Raw genomic sequence first — 26,471 nt, forward strand, 5'->3', positions numbered from 1 at the left:
ATTTCTTTTTGAACAGATTAATACAAAAACATTTATTTAACAAGTTTTTAAAAATATACAATTGCACTTCCAGTCACTGCCCCTGATAAGAGTATGTGATAAATGTCAATGGCATAGAAGTGCACATTTATGATTTTTTGCTATCGTCTGGGTAAACAAAATTATGTGAGCATCTTGTTAAGATGATTTTCCTTCAACACCAAAGTACAGTTGAAAGATATCTCGGCATCCGCTTTCATTTAAGAATTGATAAAGCTGTCCCAGGTCCATATGATTTCCCTTGCTACCACGTGTATCAAATATTTTCTCCTCAAAATTTGTGAATTTGCGAAATGTTTCAATTTTGGCATCCAGATCACCATTGGTGGCATCTAAAGCAACATCTTCCCTATGACGGATAAGAATTCTCTGCCAGGTCAGCCGTCGAAGTCTGCAGAGAAATGGAAATATATTATAGGACACTCGATAAGTGTAGTAGCATATTACAGTGGAGTCACATGGGTTTGTGCCGACAATGCACAAATTGTTAAGATCCCAGGCTCATCATATCAGTCTGGAGAAGACCTAAGGGTAGGCCAAAGGCACAAACCCAATCTCTCAGGGACCAAGAAGAGCAAATTAAATGACTGCACTGTATGGTTTCCCCCCACCCAAAATACACCCTGTTAATTAAAAGGATTCTGGGTTATTGGATAGAGATGAAAGAATCATTTGAGAAACTGAATATTTGGATTAGATGAACCAATAGCGTACTCCTGTCTGAAATTTGTACTGGGTAAAACGTAAAATTTGGGGGGAAAACAATTTTAAGGCTCTGTGAACCTCTATTATAAAGAAACCAAATGATAATGCATTGGAAACACACCTTGTCCAGAATTCTTCACAAACACTTTGTGATCCTTCGACACAAACCACACCCGGCTTGCCTGGCATACTGAAGCCAGTAAGAGAAAGCTCTTTTGCCCATTCCAGAATATTCTTTCTCTTCTCTTTGTTGTAGATATGGTGACTGTAGATCCAAAGTCTAGTACAAATAGCATCTTTTAGGTTATTTGCTGTCTGTTTCTTTTCAACTGGAGCAACAACATTGTTTATGTAAGTGGCTGCATGGTCCTTGAGCCATTCTATTGCATTCAATATACACATCTCTCCATAATAATTTTCTCTTAAATATTCTCGGAGATCTGTATTTAACTGCATCTGCTGCGTTCTGTATAAAGCATCTGATCTGGAAAGTGGAAAGCACAAGTTATTTTAGACTGATTAAGACATTTATAGTGCAAGGAGTGTTTACAAACTAGTTTTACGTATTCTTCCACTCAACTCTTGAAGCAAGCAAAATGCAACATGCTGGCAAGAATACAGTTCCACAAACATGAATAGTCTTCCTGAACCTCATCCAAGTATCATTCTTCATGTTATTCTAGTTAGTGAGGGACAGTAAACCAAACCCCATTCTGCTCTTGGGAGATCATGCTCACACATGCACTTGCCAGCAGGATCACCAGATACCACATATGATAATATTTTGAATACTAATACTGAATACTACCCTTCCTGGCACTGGGGTAAATTGAAACATATCTATAGATAAGTGCTCAGGGATGTGAAAGGTATCTAATTTTACCTAATGTAAGGAAATCTTAGCCCTACTGATATCTATTTTTATTACACTGTCAATTGAAATTCAACCCAGATTGATCATTGTAGTGGCACTATGGAATGACAGTTGCCGTTTGACCTTGGCGTACTGGTAGGATTAACATTTGCCCCATTTGAGGAATTAAAAGGCAGGATTAAAGTCTGTGACTGCAATTCCCCCAAAATGGGGAATACATCATCCCAGGCTGATCTCAGTGACTCAGTCTGCAGTGACCGTTTAGAAAGTATTATTAATTGGAACATGGGAACAGATCACATATTCAGCTGGGGATGGTGGATGACATTGAGGAAAAGAGGAAGAAACAAAGTTGCTGAACTCTAAATGCTACCATCACTGCTAAATAATCCTGTAAATTAGAAATGCTTTACATTCAGACTTCACAGAGAGACTAATATACTAAACGTTTATAATTCTTTCTTTTGGCCTTTTACAGCATAATGGTTTGAATTTTTTTTAAAAAGCTGTGTACTCTGGAGTGTACCTTGTAGAAATTTCTGGTAACTCCTCTGGATAATTTGGGGGAAATGCACACAATAATGTGCACACCACCTGAAAACAACAATAATAATTCAGTTGAAAAGTGAAAAATAACTTGATTTTGAAATAATACTTATTCAAAAATGCTAAATAATACACTACATGCATATATGATGATACTGACATTAGGAGCATCCAGGTGGAGGTGTATTGTAAACTGTACTCTTGAAGTAGGAGGGCTCAGCGTCCGTCCTTGCACATATTCTCTGAGCTCTGCTAAAGCCAGTTGATCATCCAACACAAGCTCATTGGGAAACATGCTGAACAGGAGCTCCAGCTCGCAGATTTGCGCCTCGGCTTTGGTTGCACTTGTCATTGTAAACTTTTCAAAAAATGGCTCTTAGAGAAATGGTAAACTAGCTAGAACACATAAAAAGGTCATGCACTCTATAAGAAAAAATGATTATGTAGAATTTATGTCACTGATACAATAAACTATTTGACAACTGTTAGAGGGAAATGAAGCCCCACCAATACCACTGAAGGATACCCAACTATACCCCATTTGTGGAGATATTGGTAAGGTAGCCCAGGCTTCAAATCGGAGAGAAGCGGAACAAATAAGTACAAAAACACAATACATTTTAATTACAGTGGAGGGAATCTTCCACTCCCTACATTTCAAATGCATTCCAACTCTACACCTATGAAATTTTAAACTTGGAGGTTCCAAAATTTGGCTTTCATCTTGGGTCAGTTTCAAAATGGCATGTGATTATTCTGAGTCTCCCAGTCCTGATCAATCTTCTTCATCTTCTATCTACGATATAATCCCAGATCATCAGAGGTGCGTCAAATTAATAGAAAAAAAATAGATGCTTGAGAAACCTTTTCTTTATATGTGCAGACACTGTGGCAAGATAAATTGCATTGAAAGGCATCATCATTACTTACAACCAATCCAATTGTGATGAAAATGATGCATTGCTTTTCAGACTGGTTATCCACCCTGCACTGACACATTTGTTTCCACACACTATTGTGAAAATAGCACTTCTCTCACCTCTAATTTCTCACTCCTTTTCTGAAAGCACTGACTCATGTTTTGTGGGTGTTGGCTAGTCTCTGATCCTTCAAACAAGTGGCAATTCTTCCTGTATTGAAATTGTCTCGAAAGTGAGTATCCATACCCCATTTTATTGTGTAGGGCACCAAAGCTGAACACTCTGATCCTGTCCTTACAGAATATCAACGCTGAGGTTACTGGACTAGAACCAGGATGAGAAGGCTGATTTTTCTATTCCCAGCCCAAAGATACCGACACTGAAGCCAAACATAGATTACCTATTACTAGATCAGTTAAAATTAACTAACTCAGTGCAGAGCATAGATTTGATAGATTTTGCCTCAATACCACAATGGACAGCAACATTACCAACTGATCCACTGGGAAGGCTGAAGACAGCTCTTTCTTCAGGAACAAAGGTGGACTTACTCAGATACAATCAGAGGTTTGCAAAGATGATTGAGACATTTGTAAATGTACTTGTGTATTTACTTAATGAGAGTCAATGGGGGTATAAATATATATATATATATGAGATTTAAGTAAATCATTTAAATATTTTGTGTAGGGCACAATGAAGGTGGTGAAGATGGGGGGTGGGGCTGAGGTGAGGTGAGGGGCGGTGAGGATGAGGTGTGGTGGCGGGGGTGAGGGGTGGGGGGGGTGAGGTGTGGTGGCGGGGGGGGGTGAGGGGTGGGGGGGTGAGGGGTGGGGGATGAGGGGTGCGGGGGGTGAGGGGTGGGGGTCAGGGGGAGGGGACAGTGGCGGGGGGGTGAGGTGCGGTGGCGGGGGTCAGGGGGAGGGACAGTGGCGGGGGGGTGAGGGGTGGGGGGGTGAGGGGGGGGGGGGGGGTGGGGGTCAGGGAGGGGGGGATGAGTGTGGTGGCGGGGGGGGGGTTGAGGGGTGGGGGGGGGTGGGGGGGGGGGGTGAGTGCGGTGGCGGGGGTCAGGGGGAGGGGACAGTGGGGGGGGTCAGGGGGAGGGGAGTGGGGGGTGGGGTGGGGGTCAGGGGGAGGGGACAGTGGGGTGGGGGGGGGGGGGGTGGGGGGGGGGTGAGGGGTGGGGGTCAGGGGGAGGGGACAGTGGTGGGGGGGGTGAGGGGTGGGGGTCAGGGGGAGGGGACAGTGGGGGGGGGGGGGGGGTGAGGTGCGGTGGCGGGGGGTCAGGGGGAGGGGACAGTGGGGGGGGGTGGGGGTCGGGGGGGGGGGGGGGGGGGGGGGGGTGAGGTGCGGTGGGGGGGTGGGGGTGGGGGTCAGGGGGAGGGGACAGTGGTGGGGGGGGTGAGGGGTGGGGGTCAGGGGGAGGGGACAGTGGGGGGGGGTGAGGGGTGGGGGGGGTCAGGGGGGGGGGAGGGGGGGGGGGGGGGGGGGGGGTGGGGGGGGGGGGGACAGTGGGGGGGGGGGGGGGGGGCTGGTGTGCCGCTGACCCCCAGCAGGAGGAGCGCGGGGGCTGTCGGGCTGAGAGAGAGGGAGAGGCAGCGCCGCCGGTACACCGTGACCTGGAGAGCGGGCGGTGTGGAGGTCTGAGCCACTCACCCCCCGGACAGTCCCTCACCCGCTGCTGTGGCTGTCACCTCCACCCGAGACGGGGCAGCGGAATAAACCGCCACTCCCCGGACTCCGGGCGGCCATCATCTTCATCAACTCCTCCCCCCCCCCGCCCCGCCCTCCCACTCGCGCACGCGCACTGTCGGTTGGTCGCTCCTTTCGCACCGTCGTCACCGCGCGTCATGTCAGCGGCGCCACTGCCATCATCATCATCTTCATCATCACCCCGACTACAGCGTGAGTACAGCACCGAGCCGGGCCCCCCCCGGCTACACACCGAGCCCCGGCTACACACCGAGCCGGGCCCCGGCTACACACCGAGCACAGCACCGAGCCGGGCCCCCCCCGGCTACACACCGAGCACAGCACCGAGCCGGGCCCCCCCCGGCTACACACCGGGCCCCCCCCGGCTACACACCGGGCCCCGGCTACACACCGAGCACAGCACTGAGCCAGGCCCCGGCTACACACTGAGCCAGGGCTACGAGTACAGCACTGACAGGCCCCGGCTACACACTGAGCCAGGAGCCCCTGGCTACAGAGTGAGCACAGCACTGAGCCAGGCCCCGGCTACACACTGAGCCAGGCCTGAGCTACAGAGTGAGCACAGCACTGAGCCAGACCTGGGCTACACACTGAGCACAGCACTGAGCCAGGCCTGGGCTACAGAGTGAGCACAGCACTGAGCCAGGCCTGGGCTACAGAGTGAGCACAGCACTGAGCCAGGCCTGGGCTAGAGAGTGAGTACAGCACTGAGCCAGGCCTGGGCTACACACCGAGCACAGCACTGAGCCAGGCCTGGGCTACAGAGTGAGCACAGCACTGAGCCAGGCCTGGGCTACAGAGTGAGCACAGCACTGAGCCCGGCCTGGGCTAGAGAGTGAGTGCAGCACTGAGCCAGGCCTGGGCTAGAGAGTGAGTGCAGCACTGAGCAGATCCAGGCGCGGTCTAGAGAACTGGTAAAGCTGTGTAAGAGAGTTGGTAAAGTCAGTCTGGGCTGGGTACTAGTGTTTAAACAGTGAGGTGGATAGATGTGGAATGCTTTAACTGGATTCATGGTTGAAGCAGAATCCATAATTTTTAAGAAGTAATACAAAAGCAAGATTACATTTGTATAGCGCCTCTCACATCGGGGGGACGTCCCAAGTAATAGGTGGAAAGAAGAAATAGAAATGGGAGTTTTGGTGTGTGTGGGAAGCAGGCATTTAGGTCTAAGCAGATTGCTTTGTCAAGAGAGCAACACAAGGCATGATGAGCTGAATTTTCTCTGCTATAATTTTCTATGGTTCTATGGATAAAGATCAAAAAAAAGATTTAAAAAAAAACTAGTCCAGAGCCAGGCCTGACAAGCATTTCAGAGAGGTTAAAGAACCAATAGGAGGATGGGGATTTTAATATTCAGTGTCAAATTAGTTTTTTGAGATCTTGTGTTTTTTTGTCAAAGTTGAGCAGGAAGTTCAAATTAGCCTCGTTATTCAATCCACGGTAAAACAACTATACTCTGAGAATGTAAATTCAGCATAAAATTCCAATTTAGGACAGATGATCATGGACTTTACATTCCTGCTGATTACTGGTTAGGTTAATTAGCATAGTGCAGCCTTTCGTTTTATTCAAAACTTCTTCTCTACTGGAATGAGAATTGATGGCTGGAAAAAAAGAGTATTCCAGTTGCTAAGCCCGTTCTGGGTCATTACATGTTAAGACAGCAAAAGTTAGAATTATTCCACAGTCCTTTGTCATTCGTTGACTTTTGTTAAAATGCATTGTATACTTAAAATAGGTCATGATTTGATATTTACTCTGGTGGATTATTGAGCTGGATCACAGTTGACAAAGATTTAAAATCTCATATATGCCCAATTGGTGTTGCAGCATATTAACTTGTATTAGCCATTGTAAAATAGCAGTTGTGTAACATTTTTAAAATGTGAAGCAATGCTTGCATTTCATTGATTAAAGAACGTCACAGCATGGATATGGGCCATTCGTTCATCAACTACTATTTCTTTTTCTCTGTCCAAGAAAATCTTTTTCATCATTTTGTAATTGCTATTGAGCACAGTGCTTTTATATATGTAGGCAAACATGCAGCTCGGAGTCAGGCTGTGCCATTGTTAAGCGATCTGAGATGCTACCCTGCGTGGAGGGCGCTATATAAGTGCAAGATGTTGTTGTTGCAAGCAATCGTGGGCAATGACCAATCTGGATGATTGATGGCCAGAATATTGGGAGAAACTTCTGTTTTTGAACAGTGTCATGTGATTATTTACTTGAATAGGTAAGCATCGCCTTAATTTAACGTCTCATCCCAAGTTTGGCTTCTCTGACAATGTTCCCTTTGGTTGTCTTCTTTTTATCAGGTCCCTGTTCGTTGAATGGTGTTTTTGTATCATAGGCATTTTGGTTGAAGGATTCTGGACCACCACTAAAATGGGAAAGAAAAAAACGAAGCGGAATTCTCAGCAGGATGATGAATCATCTGATAATTTGGGTAATAAATGATGTTTGTTGTAAATTAAAGAGTGGGGTTAAACCACAAAGTCTAGTTCTACCACTCCTTATTTTAATTTTTTTAGGTTTATTCTTTTCTGTCAGGAGTACCCTATCTCGAAGATGTAGTTTTACTAAATCAGCAAATAATAATCAGATCAGTTAACTGCTTTAAATAATATGTGGATTACAGTCGAATTTGAATGAATTGTTGGTTGTTCTCTGTTTTTTATAAGCATCCAAAAATGAGATGGTGGTTGGAACAAGTGTTTTATCACTTGCCAATAGCTTCAAAATTGTTTCTTATGGTCCTTCAGAATTAAGTCTTGAAAATGGAGTACAATGTTTTGGTGATGTGCTACATCTCTTATTTACTTAATTTGGCCTTATTGAAAACTCATTGTAATTGGAACTCCTTGAAAATGAGATCCATACTCCAGCAATACTCTATTCTTTGGTGGTGTCTGTAAGGATGAAAAAGAGGAAATATACTCATGACCAAATTATGTAATGTTTATGTTGTGTTCCACTAACCAGTAGTTAGGATAAAGTATCCATATGTATACATTAAATGTATACATTGGGACGTCCTCCTGACGTGAAAGGCGCTTAATAAATGGAATCTTGTTGTTGTTGTTAAAAAATACTGGCAGTGATATACTACTTAAATTCTGGTATTTCCCTACAAATATTCCATTGTAACATCACCAAAAATACCTTTTACATTGTAGATGTGAATTAAAAACTATAATTCACATCTACATGTGGAGTCCTGTAGCTCAGTGGTTTGAGCACTCAATCCATGACTGTTTTTGGGACACAGCTGTGCGCAATTTGCTGCCACATTTTGTCCACAAATATTCAGTCAATCCACATTTTGTCCACAAATATTCAGTCAATTCACTTGTATTAGCCATTGTAAAATAGCAGTTGTGTAACATTTTTGAAATGTGAAGCAATGCTTGCATTTCATAGATTAAAGAACGTCACAGCATGGATATGGGCCATTCGTTCATCAACTACTATTTCTTTTTCTCTGTCCAAGAAAATCTTTTTCATCATTTTGTAATTGCTATCTTCTGTGAATATACTAGGCGCTTTTAGACGTCTGGAAGACGTGAAAAGGACTAGAACAAATGCAAGGATTATTATTATAAGGCATTAAAGCAGCTTGATATGGTGTGTTTCAAACTCCATTTAAAAATGCAGTAAATTCTTTGCTCTTTGTAACTTTTCAGCGCTGACCTCATGATTTCTGATTTATTATAGTAGGACGGTGTGAGCACATTCGTAGGGGATTGGACTGCAGCCAGATTAAGAAGCTGTTACCCCAGAGTCAGTGGAAGGCTTGTGAAGACTGCAAATGTGATTCTAAAACTAACCAAAAACAAGAGGAATCTGATGAAAGTCCCACGGTCTGGTTGTGCTTGAAGTGTGGACATCGGGTAAATCGCTGTTTTATTATTGTGCTGCTCTGTGTAAAACAACTTGTGCTGTTGTGAACGAATGTCGTGGATCTCTGCTTCATCTGCTTTTTCACATGGGTATTGTTTAGTCTCTTTAGGTTCTTTTGTGTCTTATGGGACTTATTTAAACAGTCCTTTATGTTCCAATAAGGACATTTAAGCGAAATACGAAAGTGCTGACTTTAATATTCGTGGCACGAATCACAAATCTGGTGTTTCTGCACAATTGTTTAATTTCTCCCCGGCCCACACCTCTCCTAAATCAATAAAATGTGTGATCTCCAAAATAGATTTTTTTGTTGAAAAATAATTCATCACCAAGCCTGTTAATTTAAAATTTTTGGAATTTTTGGTATTCAGCTGAAAAAGTTGCCCATGCCTCGTCTAGACTCTTCCGTGCTGAATAGCTGCTTAGGTAGGGCAGTTATTGTGTGCGAGACCTTTGCTAGCAAAAGCCAGTGCTGTTAGAAGAGGGAGAAAAAGTACCTATTATGAATCTATTATGAAATAATCCCTGGAACTTGGAATTTGATGTAAAAAANCTCCCCAAATCTCCCATAATAAAAATGGAATTTGACTTCTTCATTCAAATAAAATTAATGTATATTTAAACTGACTGTTTGAAGTTTCCAGTCCTGTGCCATCCATCTCTCAGTGTAGGAGTCGTCTCTTTGTTGGGCACTTTGGGATGTCTTCCCGACATGAAAAAAGAGCTGTATAAGTGTAAATTGCATTGTATAAATAGCTCAAATGGTTAATTAAAGCTGAATCCTTTGCTACTTTGTTATCCTATCAATTATTCTGTTATCCTAACTGGTGGAAGTGGAATTCTATGCCCAAAATAATTTAAGTATTAAAACACAAAACATTTTGGCCTGTTATATGTATTTTTCTCTCCCCATTGTAAGTGCAGCATAATGATTTTCTTTGGGCTAGCACAATTTTGCAATCGTTTATGATTTTGTTTTCCAGGGTTGTGGGAGGGAATCAGAAGAACAGCATGCTATTAAGCATTACGAGAAGCTACATTCAGATCCCCATTGTGTTGTTCTTAGTTTGGATCACTGGGGTGTTTGGTAGGTTTAACGTCTCATTCAGTGAAGTAGATTTTAGAGTGACAAAAAACTTGCATTTACGTAATGCTCTCCATGTGAGGTAAGGTCTTGAAGGGCTTAATAGGGGCAGAGCTTGATGCCATGCTAGGGAGTGAGGGGAGGTGACTGTAAGCATAGTGAAAGAGAAAAATCATCAGGTGTGATCTGAAGGTGGGCAACGCAGAGGCATTGATGCAGAGAGTTCAGTACATAGTGGCCGAAAGCATTACTTGATGGTGGAGGGGACAAGCGGCTTACAGGAGGCTGGAGCCAACTGAGCGAAAGGGAGGGGTAGACAGCGCAGAACCTGATCAGTGTGTGAACTGGGTTTTGTTATTTTGTTAATATTTTGTGAATGTCTAATTAAACAATGATTACAACAGTTCAGAAAATTAATGCAGTAGTCTATTGGCCAGCATAGTGACAATTGTTATATGTGATAATTTATTATTTATCACTGATGATTCAATCTCATTGTAGGACATTGTATTCTATGACTGTCAGGCCACGAGTAACACCCTCTTCTTATCAAAATGGTTGGGCCTGAAGTGGGTTCAATACTTTTTTAAAGTTCTTCATAAAACACTGCTTAGACCTCAGCTAGAGTACTGTGCTCAGTTCTGGGCACCACACTTCGGGAAGGATGTCAAGGTATTGGAGAGGGTGCAAAGGAGATTTACTAGGATGGTACCAGAAATGAGGGACTTCAGTTATCAGGAGAGGCTAAAGAAGCTAGGATTATTCTCCTTGCAGTAGAGAAGGTTAAGAGGAGACTACAGAATTTTCAAAATTGTGAGGGGATTTGATAGAGTGAACAAGGAGAAATTATTTCCACTGGCGGGTGCATCGGTATCCCAAGGACACCGATTTAAAATAGTTGTTAAAAAAAACAGAGGGGAGGTGAGGAGAAATTTTTTCACACAGCGAGTTTGGATCTGGAATGCATTGCTTGAAAGGGTGGTGGAAGCCGTATCAATAACAAATTTTAAGAGAGAAGTAGATAATTATTTGTAGGGCTATGGGGAGAGCGCGGGGAGTGGGATTGAATTGGATAACTCTTTTCAAAGAGACACAATGGGCCGAATGGCCTCCTGTGCTGTATAATTCTATGGTTCTAAAGTTTAGTTGTTAAAATGAGTCAGCTGTTCAATGGCATCAAGGGAATGCTCAGTAACCAGCTGGAGAATTCACAGTAAGAAATTCAGTTTATCTGCTGATTTTTTTTAACAACTGTTAGGTACATTCAGTGCACAGCTCCCATTTGCAATATTCAACAGTTACAACAAGGATGTTAGGTAGGAAGTTGAGGGAAAGCTAAGTATGGAATTGCAATTCATCTTTGGGTTGAATACATTTTTGGCTTGGGTTTGTGCAGGTGCTATTTGTGTGATGACGAAGTTCATTACGGAGCCAAGGGTCAGTTGGGGCAAACCATAGAATACATCCGAAAAAGAACTGCTGCTAAGTATGCCAAAGAAAGTGAGTACCTATCTTGGTCTTTTCAATTGGCATTAAACTAAGCATTTTAGAGCATGTATTGTATAAATGATAATAATAATCCTTGCACATGATAAAGTGCCTTATCACAGTCTCAAAGCGCTTCACAGAATATATTGTAAAGTGAATTGACTGTATATTTTGTGGGTGAAATGCGGCAGCCAATTGCGCACAGCAGTGTCCTACAAACAGTCGTGTCTTGATCTTTAATTTTCAGCTGCTGAAAGCATTTCCTTTCCGCAAATCCACAGCATTTGAAAGGTTATCAGGAAGTTTCGTATATTTTAAGTGTTTCATGTGAATTGTGCTCCTTGTTACTACAGCTGTACTGCCTCAAACAAATCTAAAAGAACAGAAGAATGAAGAGACAGAGGAAAAAGAGACAAAATCTGAGAAGCCTGAACAAGAAAATACTTTAACACAAACGATTACACAGATACCAGTAAAAGGATTCAGCAATCTTGGCAACACTTGTTTTTTTAATGCTGTGATGCAGGTAATTTCAGATTGTTGAAATAAACTCTCTGGATTTTAGAGAATGTGCAGTTATTTGTGATCAGATTAATGCAAGTATTTGATACATGATACTGAGTATTTGAGCTAGAGAGGGAGGTGTAAATCTTGATGTAAACCTCGACAACAAAATTACATATGTATAGCGTCTTCACGTCGGAAGGACGTCCCAAGGAGCTGGACATTTTAATGGTTTGCGCCCGAGCTGGGGAGTGTACTGGACTAGACTGGTGACTGGGGCAAGGGTGTCAAGAATGACAGAAATGGAGTTGCGGAAGAGAGTGACCAAGGTGAATAGGTTGTTACGGGAGGAAGTCCAGAGAGGCAAGAGTTCACATGACTAGGGCAGTAGCGTGGGTATGAAGGGAGATTTTTTTTCAAACGGTGATAGGAGAAAACAGAGCATTGAGCAGCAGGAAGGGGAATGGATGAGTTAAGGGAGATGAAATAGGAACCCGGTTGTTAGGATTGGCGGATCGCTTTTCCAGGGGTAATAATTTCTTCAAAAAATAATAATAATAAATTGGTTGCTTCAATCCACGACTGTTTGTAATTGGCTGCACAAAAATATATAGTCAATTTACAGTATATTCTGTGAAGCGCTTTGAGACGGCTCAAAGACCGTGATAAGGCACTATATCAAATGCAAGGATTATTATTATGGGAGCATTTGGGGGATGACAGTTCGAGTCAGGGGCAGCACCCAAATGTGCACATCGAGACTAGGAGCGAGCGAGCAGAGAGTCAGCAGGGCATGATCAGTCCATTGACATGGTGGGGATGAAGAGAGAGGCGAGGTGGTGAAAGAGTCGGGCTTTGAGAACAGGGCTCATAATTGGAAGGACAATTATAGCAGGATTAGAGAGGGCATGAGGGGGAGAGAGAAAAGAGAGAGAGGACTGGAAAGGAAGGAGATCGCGGAAAAGGATGAATAAAGTAATAAAATCTTGCAAAACAAGAATAAAAATCTGTTCTTAAGAGAATATTGCCAAAGGTTTGGAAGTTGCCACAAGTTTGAGAATACCCAAAGCTAAGGGTTTTCTTCTACACTATGAATCCTGTTGACAGTGAAATTTCTAATAAGCAATATGATAAACAAATTAATAAAAAATTCAGTAAGTAACTTTGTGTAATTAATTTAATCAGTAGAAATCATTTGTAGCATGACAGTGTTACTGTAATTATACATACATCTGTTGAAATCAAACAGCTCAACAAGCCAGAAAACACAAGTCAGCAGCCCTTTTACACTTCGAAGGTAGAATAGTGCATTAGATTCTACCTCTGTAGCTGCACTTCGACCTGTATTTTAATGTTAATCTATCACTTTATGTAGAACAACATTGCTCTCAGAGCAAATGTGTTTTTAATTTTTGTAGCCACGTGGAACAATTCAAAAGGACAAACTGATGATGTATTTTTTCTAATCCAGAATTTATCACAGACCTATGTTCTGAATGAGTTGATTCAAGAGGTAAAACTGAATCGGACTGCAATTACACTTGTACCACCCAGTGACTCAAATCTGGTAGGTGAACTTTTGGGTAGGAGAATCCTACTATGGAGCTCTCAGATATGAAATGTTTGCAAATTTACTCAACTTGGGAAAATAAAGTTCCATTAATAATGGGAAAAGAGCAGCTGGTTATAGTTTTAGATCATGCTTCAATATTTACCAATGTATTTACAATTCTGGAAAAAAAAGTGAATTGCTTCCTGAAAAGCTCAGGAAGCATTTGCTTCATTCCTAAGTTTTAATTTGTGGTAATGAAAGAGAATATGTGTCAAATTAAAATAATGTATATATGAAAATAAGGATGGGGAGACTTTTGACAATAAAATATTGGCTGCAATACTTATGAATAAATATTTTTGTAAGCAATATGGATTTTACTTTTATTTATCAGGGTCCCTTGGAAATTCAGGTTGATCAGCCGGGGCCACTGACATCAGCCATGTGTCAGTTTCTTCTTGACATCCAAGATACTAAGAAAAATGTTGTTACCCCAAAGGAACTGTTCACTCAGGTCTGCAGAAAGTGAGTATTCATCAACAAAAATATTTTTATCTATAAATCTTGTTAAGGTCTTTGAGATGTTTCAAAAAACTTAATCGAATTCAAGAATTATTACATTTTTGAGGCTTGTTTAATTTCAGACATAATTAAACTTTACAGAATTCATTGAACAAGAACAAATATTTTGCATTAAAAACAAACTAAATGCCGTTTTGTTCTGAAAACACTGGATTGCACATTTGAAAGTTGTCTAGGTGGACGCAGAGAAACAATCCTAGAAATGTGAACTAAACATTGCGACGTAGGAATAAATATAACCACAATAAAAAATATAGTTGAAAAATGTATAGGTATATTCAAAACCTGAACACCATTTTCAATATTATGATTAATTTACTGATATGAAATGTGAATCTAGAAAAGGGAGCTTTTTTAAATTTATTTCACATTGATGTTTTCAATCATATTCACTTGAGTGGGGAATGTATGCTGTTGTGACTAACGGATGTCTGAGCTATGGCCAAATACCATTATGTGGTTTCTTTCAAACTTGTTACTGCTTTGTTTTGTTTCAGGGCAATACGATTTAAGGGGTTTCAACAGCAGGATAGTCAGGAGTTGCTTCGTTATCTATTAGATGGAATGAGAAGTGAAGAGATCAAAGTAAGTGAGTTGTCATGATGCAAGTGGCTTTAAGAAACTTACTGTATTGTAAATTGTGGTAGTATGATTAAAACGTTGTTGATGTGCTATAATTTCACACAAATCAATTCTAAACTGAAAGAGACCTTTTGTAGCAAAATATATTTTAGTTGAAGTTAAATAGATGCACTTTATGGAATTCATGCTCATCGAGTTAAGAAATATTAATACAGTAGTTCAGCCAGTTATAATCTGGGCCAATAGAAAAGTGCAGCTGCCCTTTTTCAGCGTAATCTGCTACAGGCGTACTTTTCCTCTACAACCCCCCCCCCCCCCCCCCCCCCACCCTCTTTGCTACAAACTTGTACACACAGTGTGGAGGCCCCTGCACGCTATTTACTCTTTACTGCTTCTGTGGGCAAAACATCACCGTTCGCGCTTGCACGGCATGGGGAGAGTTAGGATCGCGGAAGTGGCGCGAGCGGGAAATCGGCTTTACCTGGGGCCTCGCCTAACCTGAGCTCCCATGGCAAATTCTTTGTAAGAGCTATACTATTCACGTTAACATTTTTAGTACTGGCGTTCGTACTCCCTTCAGCGCGTTCGTCTACAAAATACACAGTAACTATACAGTATCCTGCAAAGTGCTTTGAGACTTCCTCCTAAAGTGAGACACTACATGAAATATAGAATTATAAATAAATCTGCTTTTTTTGGAATAACTTTCATACATATGTATACAGCATGTTACATTACATGATGAAACATTCAATGTGTGTTTTGTTAATGATCGGTCTGCCCACTTTGCCTTATTCAGTTAGTTTCAGGAACGGATGTGCCGAAAAACAGCTGAAAAGTAAATGTTTCCATTATGTTTTGATCTCAGCGTATAGGTGCTGGCATTTTAATAGCCTTAAATTACTCCTCAGAAATGATGGAAGATGAAGAATCCAGGAAAACTGTTAAAGGTAATGTCATAATGTATCTCAATGTCTCATCTATCTTCTATCTATACAAATCAAGACAAAATATCTGTGTATGTGTCTATTATTATTATTATTATTATTATTATTATCTGTCCGCCAAGAATGCAATAACCGATTGAAGTTGATACATGATTTATATCTCATCGGAAAGGTATTGCAAGGGGAGTGTCAGGGGCATATTTTATTTTGGAGATATCCTATCATTGATGAGCTAAAATATATTAAAAAATGCTTTAATTAAGCCCCAAAAGGTATGCATGGTATTCTGCAACAAAGTAGCAACAGAGGTCACACACTCTTCTAGAGAGATATATCTATACTAATAAAGGCGATCTCTGTCTGTGTCTGTCTAACCAATTGCCGTAGAGACACAACCAGGAGTCCTCCCAATCAGGCGTTCTCCCAACCAGGATATGCGTGCAAATATGTGAACAAGGAATGGTAACGAGTTCAAACAGCACATTTTCTTAATCTTAAGGGATATAAAAAGCGAAAATCAAGCCTTTCAAGGACAAATAAAAATGGCAGACGAAAGAGAGAAAGCCGATTCAATGAAACTGGCTGCAAGCGCAGCTGTAAAGGGTACAACTAGTATATACATTGTAGAGGATACATGGTCTCGCTCAATAGCTCACTACCTCAGCTGTACAAACCATGATGTTCCTAAATTTATTCTCAGTTGATTGTTTTCAGTCATGGTGAACGTGGGAGCACTAAATTGCCCACATGGTCCTCCTGGATTAACCCTGGGATAATTAGTAAAATTGGAAAATATACTTGAGTGAATGGTTATCTGTGGGTCAGCTGATCAGATACTGCGCAATTTATATTGTACAAACATTCAAATAGTATTTGTTCCAGGAAGCTTGTGAATGTTGCAAAAGAAAGATATCCATGCAACAATGGTTCATTGTTTCCAAAATGCTGCAAAATAATTCCTGCTCAAGCTATTTTGATACATATCAAAAAGCAGCTTTTTAAATGCCGTGTTATTGAGAAGAAGTTGTGTTTCTATTGCGAAAGTAACTAGGAGCACATATTCAGCTTTTAAGAATCCTAAACTTTTGAGAAGAATAGAAATTCAGAAAAGATACCAAGTAGCACTTTTGTTCCTGATTTTTGTTACAAGTTTACTACGTGCAATTTTGTTTCACAAAATCTTATGTTCTGACTCCTGCTTAAATCATGGTTATCTCATGGGACATCTATGGCAATCAGTTTGAGATCTGTACAGTAGTGCGTGTATATTTATTGATGGCAAGCTGTGATTTTTATGTATTATGTGGAAAAAGTGATATTTAATGAAACACTTGTAATATTGAAATAGCTAATTTTAGAGGCAAAGAAATAATATACGTCTTGCTTTTGCAGAATATAAACAATTTCTGTAAAAATATCATTGATCATTAAAATTCAGTATTCATCCATTTTCTTTATCAAATTAGTGTATGAGAAGGAAGGATCCACACAGAACTTTGTGGACCGGATTTTTGGCGGCGCATTGACTAGTACGATAATGTGTGAAGAATGTAAAACGGTGAGATTTTCGCTAATGTTTCAAATAAGAACAGTGAACGTGGAATTGTAATGGACGACAAATCATTGTACTGACAGTTTTAGGAATAGAAATTGGGTTAATAAAATATAACATTCAGTAAGCTGTAACACCCATAAAGTGAATATCCAGTTTAGCTAGAGAATAGTCAGCCTAGTAGAATCTACCTTCTCTTTTCAAATAGTTTCACTCTTTTATGAAGCTTATTAAAGCTCTGTTATGAATATATCTATGAATATATCCATGAGGGCATACCAAACACTAACCATACTTTGCCTATTTTTACAGGTCACTTTAGTGAAAGAATCCTTTTTAGACTTGTCCCTGCCTGTTTTGGATGTACAGGTAAGATAATGTTTTGCACTCCTTTGATTATTGTGATATTTTGTGGCTTTTTAAAAAAANTTATTTCTCCCTAGTTATAACACCTTACTTTTGTCAGTGAAAGTCAAGTTTTATAGTGGTCCTCAGATCTGACATTTTTTTCACTCTGCATCATGTATCAGTGTTCTTCTTGGTTGTCCCTCCTGTCATAAAAAGCTGGCGTTCATCTGAAGTGTTTTTTCTTTTACCCTATCTTTCTAAGTGCTATATACAAGGAGTAAACTAAATGTTGATGACAAGTACAGTAGATTTAAATAAATTTATATTTTAATGTAGATTGATAAGAAAAAATCACTGGGGAAAGGTGGGAGGAAAACTACTGAAGATGATCAGAATGAAAACAGTGAATATATCAATGGAAATGTTATTTCCAAGAACAGAGGTGACGTTTCAACTGGCATCACTAAACATCAACAAAAGAAGGCAAAGAAACAAGCTAAAAAGCAAGCCAAGGTAAATCAAATTCTGCTGTAGTACAACCCAAAATGATCACTATCTTAATTTCATTGAGGTGGTGGTTGATAGCAATTGCCAAGTAGGGTACAACCCCATTATAATACGATTCTCTGAGTTCAATATCTGAGGCTGTGTAATAAGCAAGCATGAAAAATGGCTGACGTCCAGGTCATCAAGTTGCAGTGTACTGTGCATACATACCGTGTGCAGGAAGCACAACATATGTCATCTCCTTCATTAAGTTTACCAAATCTGTTTCCCAAATAATCAGCCCTTCCTCATCGAAAACTAGTTTAAATAAATTCTCATTGCTACCCATGTATATTCCATCTACAGATCAAGTAATTTGGGGCTACGCATGTATATTCTTTGTACCTGAGAAAACTCCCAGTTAAGTAATTTTATATCTATAAAGTGAATTTATCCTTTACAAAATATTTTGCTGACCAATTATTGTAGTTATCCAGCTCATTCTTTCAATTCCCTAAAGTGATGCTAAAAGCATCCTAGATACTAGCATGTTTGCACTCTTTGCATAAATTTTTTACATTGCTCAAAGCAACAACCTGTCACGGTCACAACTTTGTTTTTTATGCCTGTCTGTTGTTTAAAATATATTCTGTAAAGTTTATGTGTTTGCTAAAAGCATTAGTCAGTGTGAGTGAGGTTAGTAATTACCGATTGCGCTCAGGGAAACTCGGAAAGTGCCAAAGTTCGGTAGAACTGGCGCATGAGTGTTATAAATATATTGAGTAGCCCTTTAAATACATTTTTTATGTATTTGGAGTTTTTTGAAACTTATGTTGCCATCAGGTCTCCAAAGTTGTTGGTTGCAACAATTTGCGGGTAATTTACCATTCTAATATGCAAACTAAGGATTGGAAGTGAACTTGTCACCTAAAGGGGAACTGGGGGGAGGATCTGATTGGACCATAAAAAAGGCATTGGGTACCCTAAATTCAGGGAGGGGCTCAATGCCCATAGGAAAAAACGCCCCCGAGCAGATGGCGCTCATTCTTTTATCTGATAATAACAATGAAAGATACATGCTCTTGACTATTTATCAGTAGTAATCAGAGATTGATGTGCTTTACATTAACTTCATTACTGCTGTGCACAATTGGCTGCTGTGTTTTTCACACAAAATATACAGTCAATTCACTTTACAGAATATTCTGTGAAGCGCTTTGAGACGTCTTGAAGACGTGATAAGGCGCTATATCAAATGCAAGATTATTATTACAAGTGGCTGCTAGCGTGCATAGTTTAAGTGTGATCAATATTTGGTAGTTGCGCTTGCTGATATTTATCGTGTTGTTTAAGATTTAATGCCGAGGGTTGTGGATTTCATCAAAGTTATAATAAAATTCTGTTGAGTTTACTTAACCGTGCGTACTCAGGCTTTCTGTATAATCAAAGAAGGAGGCAATATACAAACAGGTACGGCCTAGGTCACAGAGGTGTAAAATAAACCTCTAATTGACTGAAGCTTTCCAATTTGCTTCAATTTAAATAGCATTTGGTGGTATCTCGACATGGAAGAACTCATTTGTCAAGTTACACCTACTTATAGAGACTTGCATTCATTAGTGAGTATTCAAAACCACGACTGTTTGTGGGACATTGCTGTGCGCAATTGGCTGCTGCATTTCGCCAACAAATATACAGTCAGTTCAATTTACAATCTATTCTGTGAAGAGCTTTGAGATGTCTAGAAGACGTGAAAAAGTGCTATATCAAATGCAAGGATTATTATTATTTAAACACAGAGGCTACCCAGTACGCTCTGTGAGGGGGAAGCGAGCCATATTGTGGAAGTACATATAGGGGTGTAAGAACCATCTCAAACCCATATTCACCCACCCTCCTGCCAAATGAAGCTGCATAACTGCTGTGGAAAATAAGGAAATGGGAGTTTGAATAAAGGGGAAAAATACTGCCATGTAGAGTTCAAGAATATTAACAAGTTTGCATTCACCTCAGTCACAATGTAAGCAGTTGCCATGATATTTTTAAAAATGTAACTTAAACATGAAGATTCTATTTTATTACTCAGCTTCTTCTAAAATATTTTACAACTTGGTTTGTTTGCAGACTCAGCGGCGAAATCAAAAGCTGCAGGCAAAAGTTCTTGATTTCAGTGATTTGTCGACTGTTGAGAATCTTTTGGATGAGGGTGAGAGCAGTGAAGATGTGTCTTCAGAGGACAAGATGCAACTCAATTCACATTCTGTGCAGGAAGAGATCTCGCCAGAACAGAGCCCATGTGGCAATTTATCTTCTGACCAGTGTCTTGAGACTACATTAAATGAATGCACTGAAGATTGTAACAAAGAACTAAGCCAAGAAAATGCTGAGGCAGAAAATGAGGATGAGGAGTCAAGTGAAACTGTGCAAATGGATCATTTTCCTATCTCCAATAATGATTCTTTAGATATCTTTAACTCAAACCTAGTAAATGAGAACCGATTTAATACACTTTGTCCAAATGAAGAGGATATGATCAATAATATGAATAAATTGAACTTGAACGATTGTTTAGTGAATCATGATGAAATAATGATAGATTTTAAGAACTGTGAAAACTCATCTGAAAATACACATCATCCTCTGTCTTCCACGAAAGATAAACGGGTGGTTTGTCTGGATCCAGAGAGAGCATTTTGCACGCTTGCAAACCGAGAAATAGTCAATTTGCAGGACTGTTCCATTGGGGCCTGTTTACGACATTTTACCCAGGAGGAGAAACTTACTGGAGCAAATAAACTGCTGTGTGAAGAATGTACACAAAGTATGCACCAAGGTGGATCAAAGACCAATCCAAATGGTAGTAATATTGTAGAGAGAAATCTCATTCAATGTTGTATGTTTTCCATGATGGAATAATTTTAGGTTTGCTGTATTATAGTCAACAATCAACACATAAAGAATGAGGTGACAATATTCAATCTAAATGGCCATTCTAGCTCTCCCAACTGGAAAAAAACACTCGGGTGAATTTAAAATTTAGAAGGAAAAACTAAAATGCAAATAAGATCAGCACAACAACAACAACAAATTACATTTGTATAGCGCCTTTCATGTCAGGGGGACGTCCCCTTATGGAAACACCACCAACGTTTGCAGTTAAGGCTTGCAAGCATTGTGTTCTTTCTGCCTCTGTGTGGTAATCCCAGTGTTCGAACCAAAGTCAGTCTTTCTTCTGATGAGGTTCAGATCCAACGAACAATAGTGGTATAGCAACGACGTTTCTCATTTTGACCTCAAAGCAACAAGGGACAGGGCACGGATTTGCAAAGGTTTCATTTACTATTGAAGCAGGCTGGTAAGCCTATAGCTAACACCAGCAGTATTTTACAGAGCTGTTTATTGAGTGAGTAGCTACACTATAGAGACTATGCATGTCCCAGGTTAGGGTCCAGGTGTGTGATATTAACAGATATGAGCCATAATGGCTTGAGGGAGAGAGGAACAATTGGTCTCAGGTACCAGCTTTATTAGGAAGAGAAAAATCAGTCTTCTTCCTATTCCCTATCTATCCTGAGAATTTTGCCGGAAATTTTGAGGGGGTGTTCGACAAGGACAGTATTGGGCTTGGTTGTGATGCCTCCTATGGTCAAATAGGATTCTTTAAATGATGGCTCTATTTGCAGATGAGGCAAATTGTGCTGTATATTGTTAATTTATTCTTAAACAGCTTCTCCATTATTTTAGTTAATTTGCAAAAAATAATGTCTACAGTTTCTTATATTCATTAGAGATTTATAAAAACTGCTTTGCAAATGGGTGTTTTGAGACCTGAAAATAATTTTCAGTATTCCAAAGGATTTAACTTAATTGGAATGCAGCTAAATGTCTGCTCTAGTTTCTTTTTTTTTAATGTTTCCAGATGACCAGAACGTTTACACGAATGCCCAAAAACAAATGCTTATTTCATCTGCTCCTCCAGTTCTTACACTTCACTTGAAAAGATTCCAGCAGGTAATTTTTATTCAAATAATTATTTTTACATTACACCCATGTAGCTGGTGTTTTTGTAGTTTTGTATACAATTTGTGTTTGTTGCCAGTGAATTACTGTAATTTCCGTAAAATAATTTTGAGTATCATGCATATAACCTATAGTGTATAATCTATGGAGCAAACACCCAAGAATTCTGGTTAAGTGACCATCCACAGATTCAGAATTATCTTTTAATTGTGTTTTCATAATAGTTTCTGAATTATTCTTGTTGCCCTTTAAACATATCCGGGTTCCTAAGCATTTGAGGGATCTTGTGTAGTTCTTACTTCAATAACACAGCATCAGCTGTAGATGATGCACTGCCTGCAGTTTAGACGTGGATATTCACTTAAAAAATAAAGTAGAAAAGCTAGCACAGCACCTGGGCGTGCCTTTGCACATAATTCATGACTGGAGGCCTTCAGATAATCTACCAGTTATGCCATTCCAGAATTGGTCAATACTGAGTGGCTTGTGTGCATTTTATACAAACTGCCTTGTGGACATAATTGGTGTATTGTCTGAGAGATGATGGGCAGAGAGGGAAGCTAAATTGAAACAATCATGATGCTAACAAAAATGTAAAAGAACCTTTTAAACCAAGTATGTGGCAGAATAAATAAATAAGCATCACCTTGCAGTGCAAGTAGTTTTTCTGCAGGGTATTGATAAGTGACTTGACAACACTGTTGCTTTGGTCTGTGCTATAGCTGACAATTTTTTGTGTCTACGTATTCCAGTTTTTGAGATATCTGTGATGGGGAACTTTTCCCTTGTTATTTTCCCTGTGGAACATCTAAACCAGAATTAAACTTAAATTTCTTGTTCCTCCTAGTTGGGGTTTAATCTTCGTAAAGTAAACAAGCACATCCATTTTCCACAAGTGCTTGATCTTGCTCCATTCTGTGCTGTAAATTGCAAGGTACGTTTAGAAAGTAAAATTTCAATATGGTTTTACAGTATATTTGTATCTTCACATAAGGATCAATTTGTCTTCTTCAGTTTTTGTCCCTACACCTTCTTTGTAAAAAGTGGTGTCTTGTGCATGTTCCACAGACACTTATGCCCCAATGGTCCTGCTTCAGGTACAAACTAATAATCATTCTTGCATTTGATATAGAGCCTTATCATGTTGTTGAGACGCCTGAAAGCACTTCACAGAATATACTGTAAAATGGATTGACTGTATATTTTGTGGATAAATACAGTGAAGTGAAAACAAGCTATATTTGATTTTGGGAATTGGCACAGCTAGTCTATTGATAGTCACCTTTGAACACTTGTAACAGGAGGAAGAGCACAAATACCAACAGGTTATTTTTTCTGTAATCTCTGGATGAGATGAGGTCAACTTGGATCACCCTACCCATTGAGGCATTGGTTTGCAGGTTTGAAGACCTGAATATGGTTCCAGTTTGCCTTGGATTATTGTGCACCTACATAGTTTTGTTGACCTTAAAGCTATAAAGGTGCAGGTCCTTAATTTTGTGCTGGTATGACCTGTGTCACCACTGGTATGAACTTCAATTTTAATGAGATTTTGTCTACATTACAGAAAGAACATAGAAATATACTTAATAGTAACAATGAAACAAGCTCCCATTATGTTGTTTTGTTATGAGTAGGTGGCTAAAGCCATGTAAAAATGCATTTAATGTCCAAGTATCAATACCAATAATAATAATCCTGCATTTGATATAGCACCTTATCAAGTTGTCAAGACATCTCAAAGCGCTTCATTGGATGTACTGTAAAGTGGTTTGACTGTGTATTTTGTGGGTGAAACACGGCAATGAGTCCCACAACACACAGCAATGTCCCACAAACAGCCATGGAGTGAGTGACCAGTTTTATTTGGGGGGATTGTTAGCCAGGACACAGAAAGAATCTCCCTTCTCTTTTTGAATAGTGCCATGGGATCTTTTCTGTCCACCTGAACAGGCAAATGAACCTTGGTTTAACGTCTCATCTGGAGGACAGTAGTTCTGACAATGCAACACAACCCAAGCATTGCATTTGATTGTCAAGAAATCAGGTGATTCCAAGTCACGACTCTGTCAGACTTCAGACTCTAAGGCAAGAATGCTACCACTGGGCCAGACTGACACATGATAAACATGCCAGAGAGTAGATAGCTTTACTAAACAAATTGCTATTATTATAATTTAACATTTTTCCTTTTTATAGTAGGCTATCTTTTGAGTGAGAGGTTTCATCAAATCTTTTATTTCATCCACCAGAATGTGGCAAAAGAGTGTGTGAAGGTTTTGTACAGCCTATATGGTGTGGTAGAGCACAGTGGCACAATGAGGTCTGGACATTATACTGCCTATGTCAAGGTACGCACTCCAAGCTGTCAGCTCTCTGAACATGTGCGGAATACAGATACACCGAAAGGTAAGTGCAAATATCTTAAACGTTCTGAAAAAGCATTAATAAATGTCTTACATATCACTCTGTGTCACCGCTGAAAGTTTAAAATGTGCTGAGTGTATACATCTACTTTGTAAATACCATTTGTTACCTGAAAATGTCAATGTAGTCTGAGAAATAAACAGTTGAGTATATATCTACTTTTTACAATGCATGTATACATCTATTCTTCACTCCTGCTTGAACACTCATGCAGTGAAATCACCTCCCTCCCCCCATTGAATGATTAATGTCATAGAAATGATATTAATCGTTCCTATTAATGATTTGATTGTCTGGAAAGATCTTGATGTGAAGAAAAAACACCAATTCCAACAGATTGTATATCATAATTTTGTTTTGTAATTTTGGGTGAGATTAGGTCCATCTAGGATCCAGTTTTCATTGGACTATTGAACAGTTTCATATTTTATTACCCTCAAAAGGGCTCACTTTATTAATCAAACCCAGAACCTTCCATTCCCATGTCCTAGGGTCACCTGCCTGAGCTCCCCAGGGTGTTTTGATGCAAATTTTCATCTGGGTGAAAGTCATTCCCAACTATTGTCTAATTTTGTTTTATTTTCTTCAGTGGTTAATGATAGGGAGGTAAGAAACTGTGAGGGGAATTGAAGGTTAGCACATCATTGATTTGCTGCGGTATTGGGAGAATCTGGACTTTGGTAAACTGGGACTAATGAATGTGAAGAGCCTTGAGAGAGAGAGAGAACATGAACTGCAGTTTTGAAAGTTTGAACTTATGGCAAGAGGAACTAGAGCTAAGAAAGCAGAAGATCAAGTCTAACGTCAGCAACTTCAAAATGAATGGAAGCTCAATTTTTGGGAACTGAGATGTAGTTCCAGTTGAGATATCCATTTTGTTTCTATTCATTGACATGTTGCATTTGTTTTATTTTAGCAGTGACTGAAGCAGAGCCATCCAAAGGGAGCTGGTTCCATATAAGCGATGCACACATGCAAGCAGTGCCTCAGACTAAAGTGCTAAGTGCCCAAGCCTACCTCCTGTTTTATGAGAGAATTCTTTAACTATCACTCGTGAAGTGGACATCACGGTTACCAATTGGTTCGCACTTCTTTTGATTCCTTTGATTTTCTTCTGAAATTTAGTGTAGTGTCTAAGTTATATAAATCTATGCAACATTTATTAAAAATGAGACTCTGTAGACAACTGCTTATTGTATATGAACTGGGTACAATCAACCACAGTGTTTGATGTCTAATTTGTGCTCGTTTGAATAGTATTATAGTTAGTAAAAAGAAATGTATTTGCCTTGTTTTATTAAACAAAAAATGTTTTGGTTGTTTTGAAAGAAAGCCATAAAAAACACATTGGGCAATAAAATGTATTCACATAAGCAGTACTTTTTTTATGGTAAGAATCGTATTTATTTTGCTATATTTTAAAATGTCAAACTTTTTTTAATTTTCAACTATTCAAAAACACTATGTAATTAACACAAAATGCAATTCACCAGCAAAGTTAACGTGAAAGCAGCTCCTAGCTCAGTACTTCAATGTTTATTTTGAAAACTCACATTGATCGATTTGTGATGAAAGGTGTATTCTGTTGATTTAAATCAGGATGGTCCAACTGGAAGCCCACTGGCCGCATGCAGCCCGGGGGTGGGGGGGTGATTTCATCCAGCCACAACTTCATTATGCAACAAGCAATTACAACAAATCACTTATGTAAATTATTAACGTAGGAGCAGTGACACTTGCAAGAGCAGGATCAGATGTAGGATCAAAGGATTGAGTTGGAGGTGTTGGGGATCAGTATTTGGCGAACTTGGATACACTTCTCCCCCATGACGCCTCTGATTGGTGGGCTGTGGGTACTGTCTAGCCTTTGACTGGCAATTGGTTGTCGGTCAGGGACGGGATAAGGGGCTGTGATCAGTTAGTCATTGGGTAGTTGAAAAAGACAAAAGGGATCACGATAAAGTACAGATAAGTGAGTCTGGGCCAAGGGATGGTGGGTGGGGGGAGGAGTCATGAGCCCTGATGACCTCCCACTGTCTCCGCTACTGTGCAAGAGAAACTAATTCAGAACTGAATTGATCCTCATGAGTTGCATTCGGTTGCTTGCAAGATTAGTTGGGCATTGGAAGGCTATCCTGTACATCCCATTTAACTAATACCTGTTGCCTTTGTACATTCCTGCTCCATAACCCCGGAAAA

At 39.9% G+C, this 26,471-nt stretch overlaps 2 protein-coding genes across 5 annotated transcripts; one reads left to right on the forward strand and one right to left on the reverse strand.

Moving 5' to 3' along the window:
- Positions 1-29: 29 nt before the first annotated feature.
- rwdd2b (RWD domain containing 2B) lies at positions 30-4,870 on the reverse strand. Of its 2 annotated transcripts, none has more exons than XM_042333962.1 (5): positions 4,760-4,870; positions 2,325-2,560; positions 2,145-2,212; positions 866-1,228; positions 30-430 (listed from the first exon to the last, which is right to left on the reverse strand). In XM_042333962.1, the coding sequence occupies exons 2-5, from the start codon at positions 2,514-2,516 to the stop codon at positions 178-180; spliced, it is 876 nt and encodes a 291-aa protein (XP_042189896.1). In that variant the 5' UTR covers positions 2,517-2,560; positions 4,760-4,870; the 3' UTR covers positions 30-177. The 2 variants fall into 2 exon arrangements, with proteins under 2 accessions (XP_042189896.1, XP_042189894.1); XM_042333960.1 differs by having other exon boundaries at positions 4,741-4,870.
- usp16 (ubiquitin specific peptidase 16) lies at positions 4,684-25,651 on the forward strand. Of its 3 annotated transcripts, none has more exons than XM_042333958.1 (18): positions 4,684-4,725; positions 7,151-7,246; positions 8,515-8,690; positions 9,684-9,787; positions 11,181-11,284; positions 11,626-11,798; positions 13,248-13,343; positions 13,723-13,853; positions 14,408-14,495; positions 15,361-15,442; positions 16,906-16,997; positions 17,304-17,360; positions 17,676-17,852; positions 19,950-20,682; positions 21,745-21,836; positions 22,693-22,779; positions 24,098-24,254; positions 25,189-25,651. In XM_042333958.1, the coding sequence occupies exons 2-18, from the start codon at positions 7,186-7,188 to the stop codon at positions 25,314-25,316; spliced, it is 2,538 nt and encodes an 845-aa protein (XP_042189892.1). In that variant the 5' UTR covers positions 4,684-4,725; positions 7,151-7,185; the 3' UTR covers positions 25,317-25,651. The 3 variants fall into 3 exon arrangements, with proteins under 3 accessions (XP_042189892.1, XP_042189891.1, XP_042189893.1); XM_042333957.1 differs by lacking the exon at positions 4,684-4,725 and adding an exon at positions 4,904-4,989 and having other exon boundaries at positions 7,116-7,246; XM_042333959.1 differs by lacking the exon at positions 4,684-4,725 and adding an exon at positions 4,904-4,989 and having other exon boundaries at positions 7,116-7,246; positions 25,192-25,651.
- The last annotated feature ends 820 nt before the right edge of the window (positions 25,652-26,471 follow it).

Source organism: Callorhinchus milii, unplaced genomic scaffold (assembly GCF_018977255.1).
Source record: "Callorhinchus milii isolate IMCB2004 unplaced genomic scaffold, IMCB_Cmil_1.0 Scaffold4, whole genome shotgun sequence".
Classification (NCBI taxonomy): Eukaryota; Metazoa; Chordata; class Chondrichthyes; order Chimaeriformes; family Callorhinchidae; genus Callorhinchus; species Callorhinchus milii.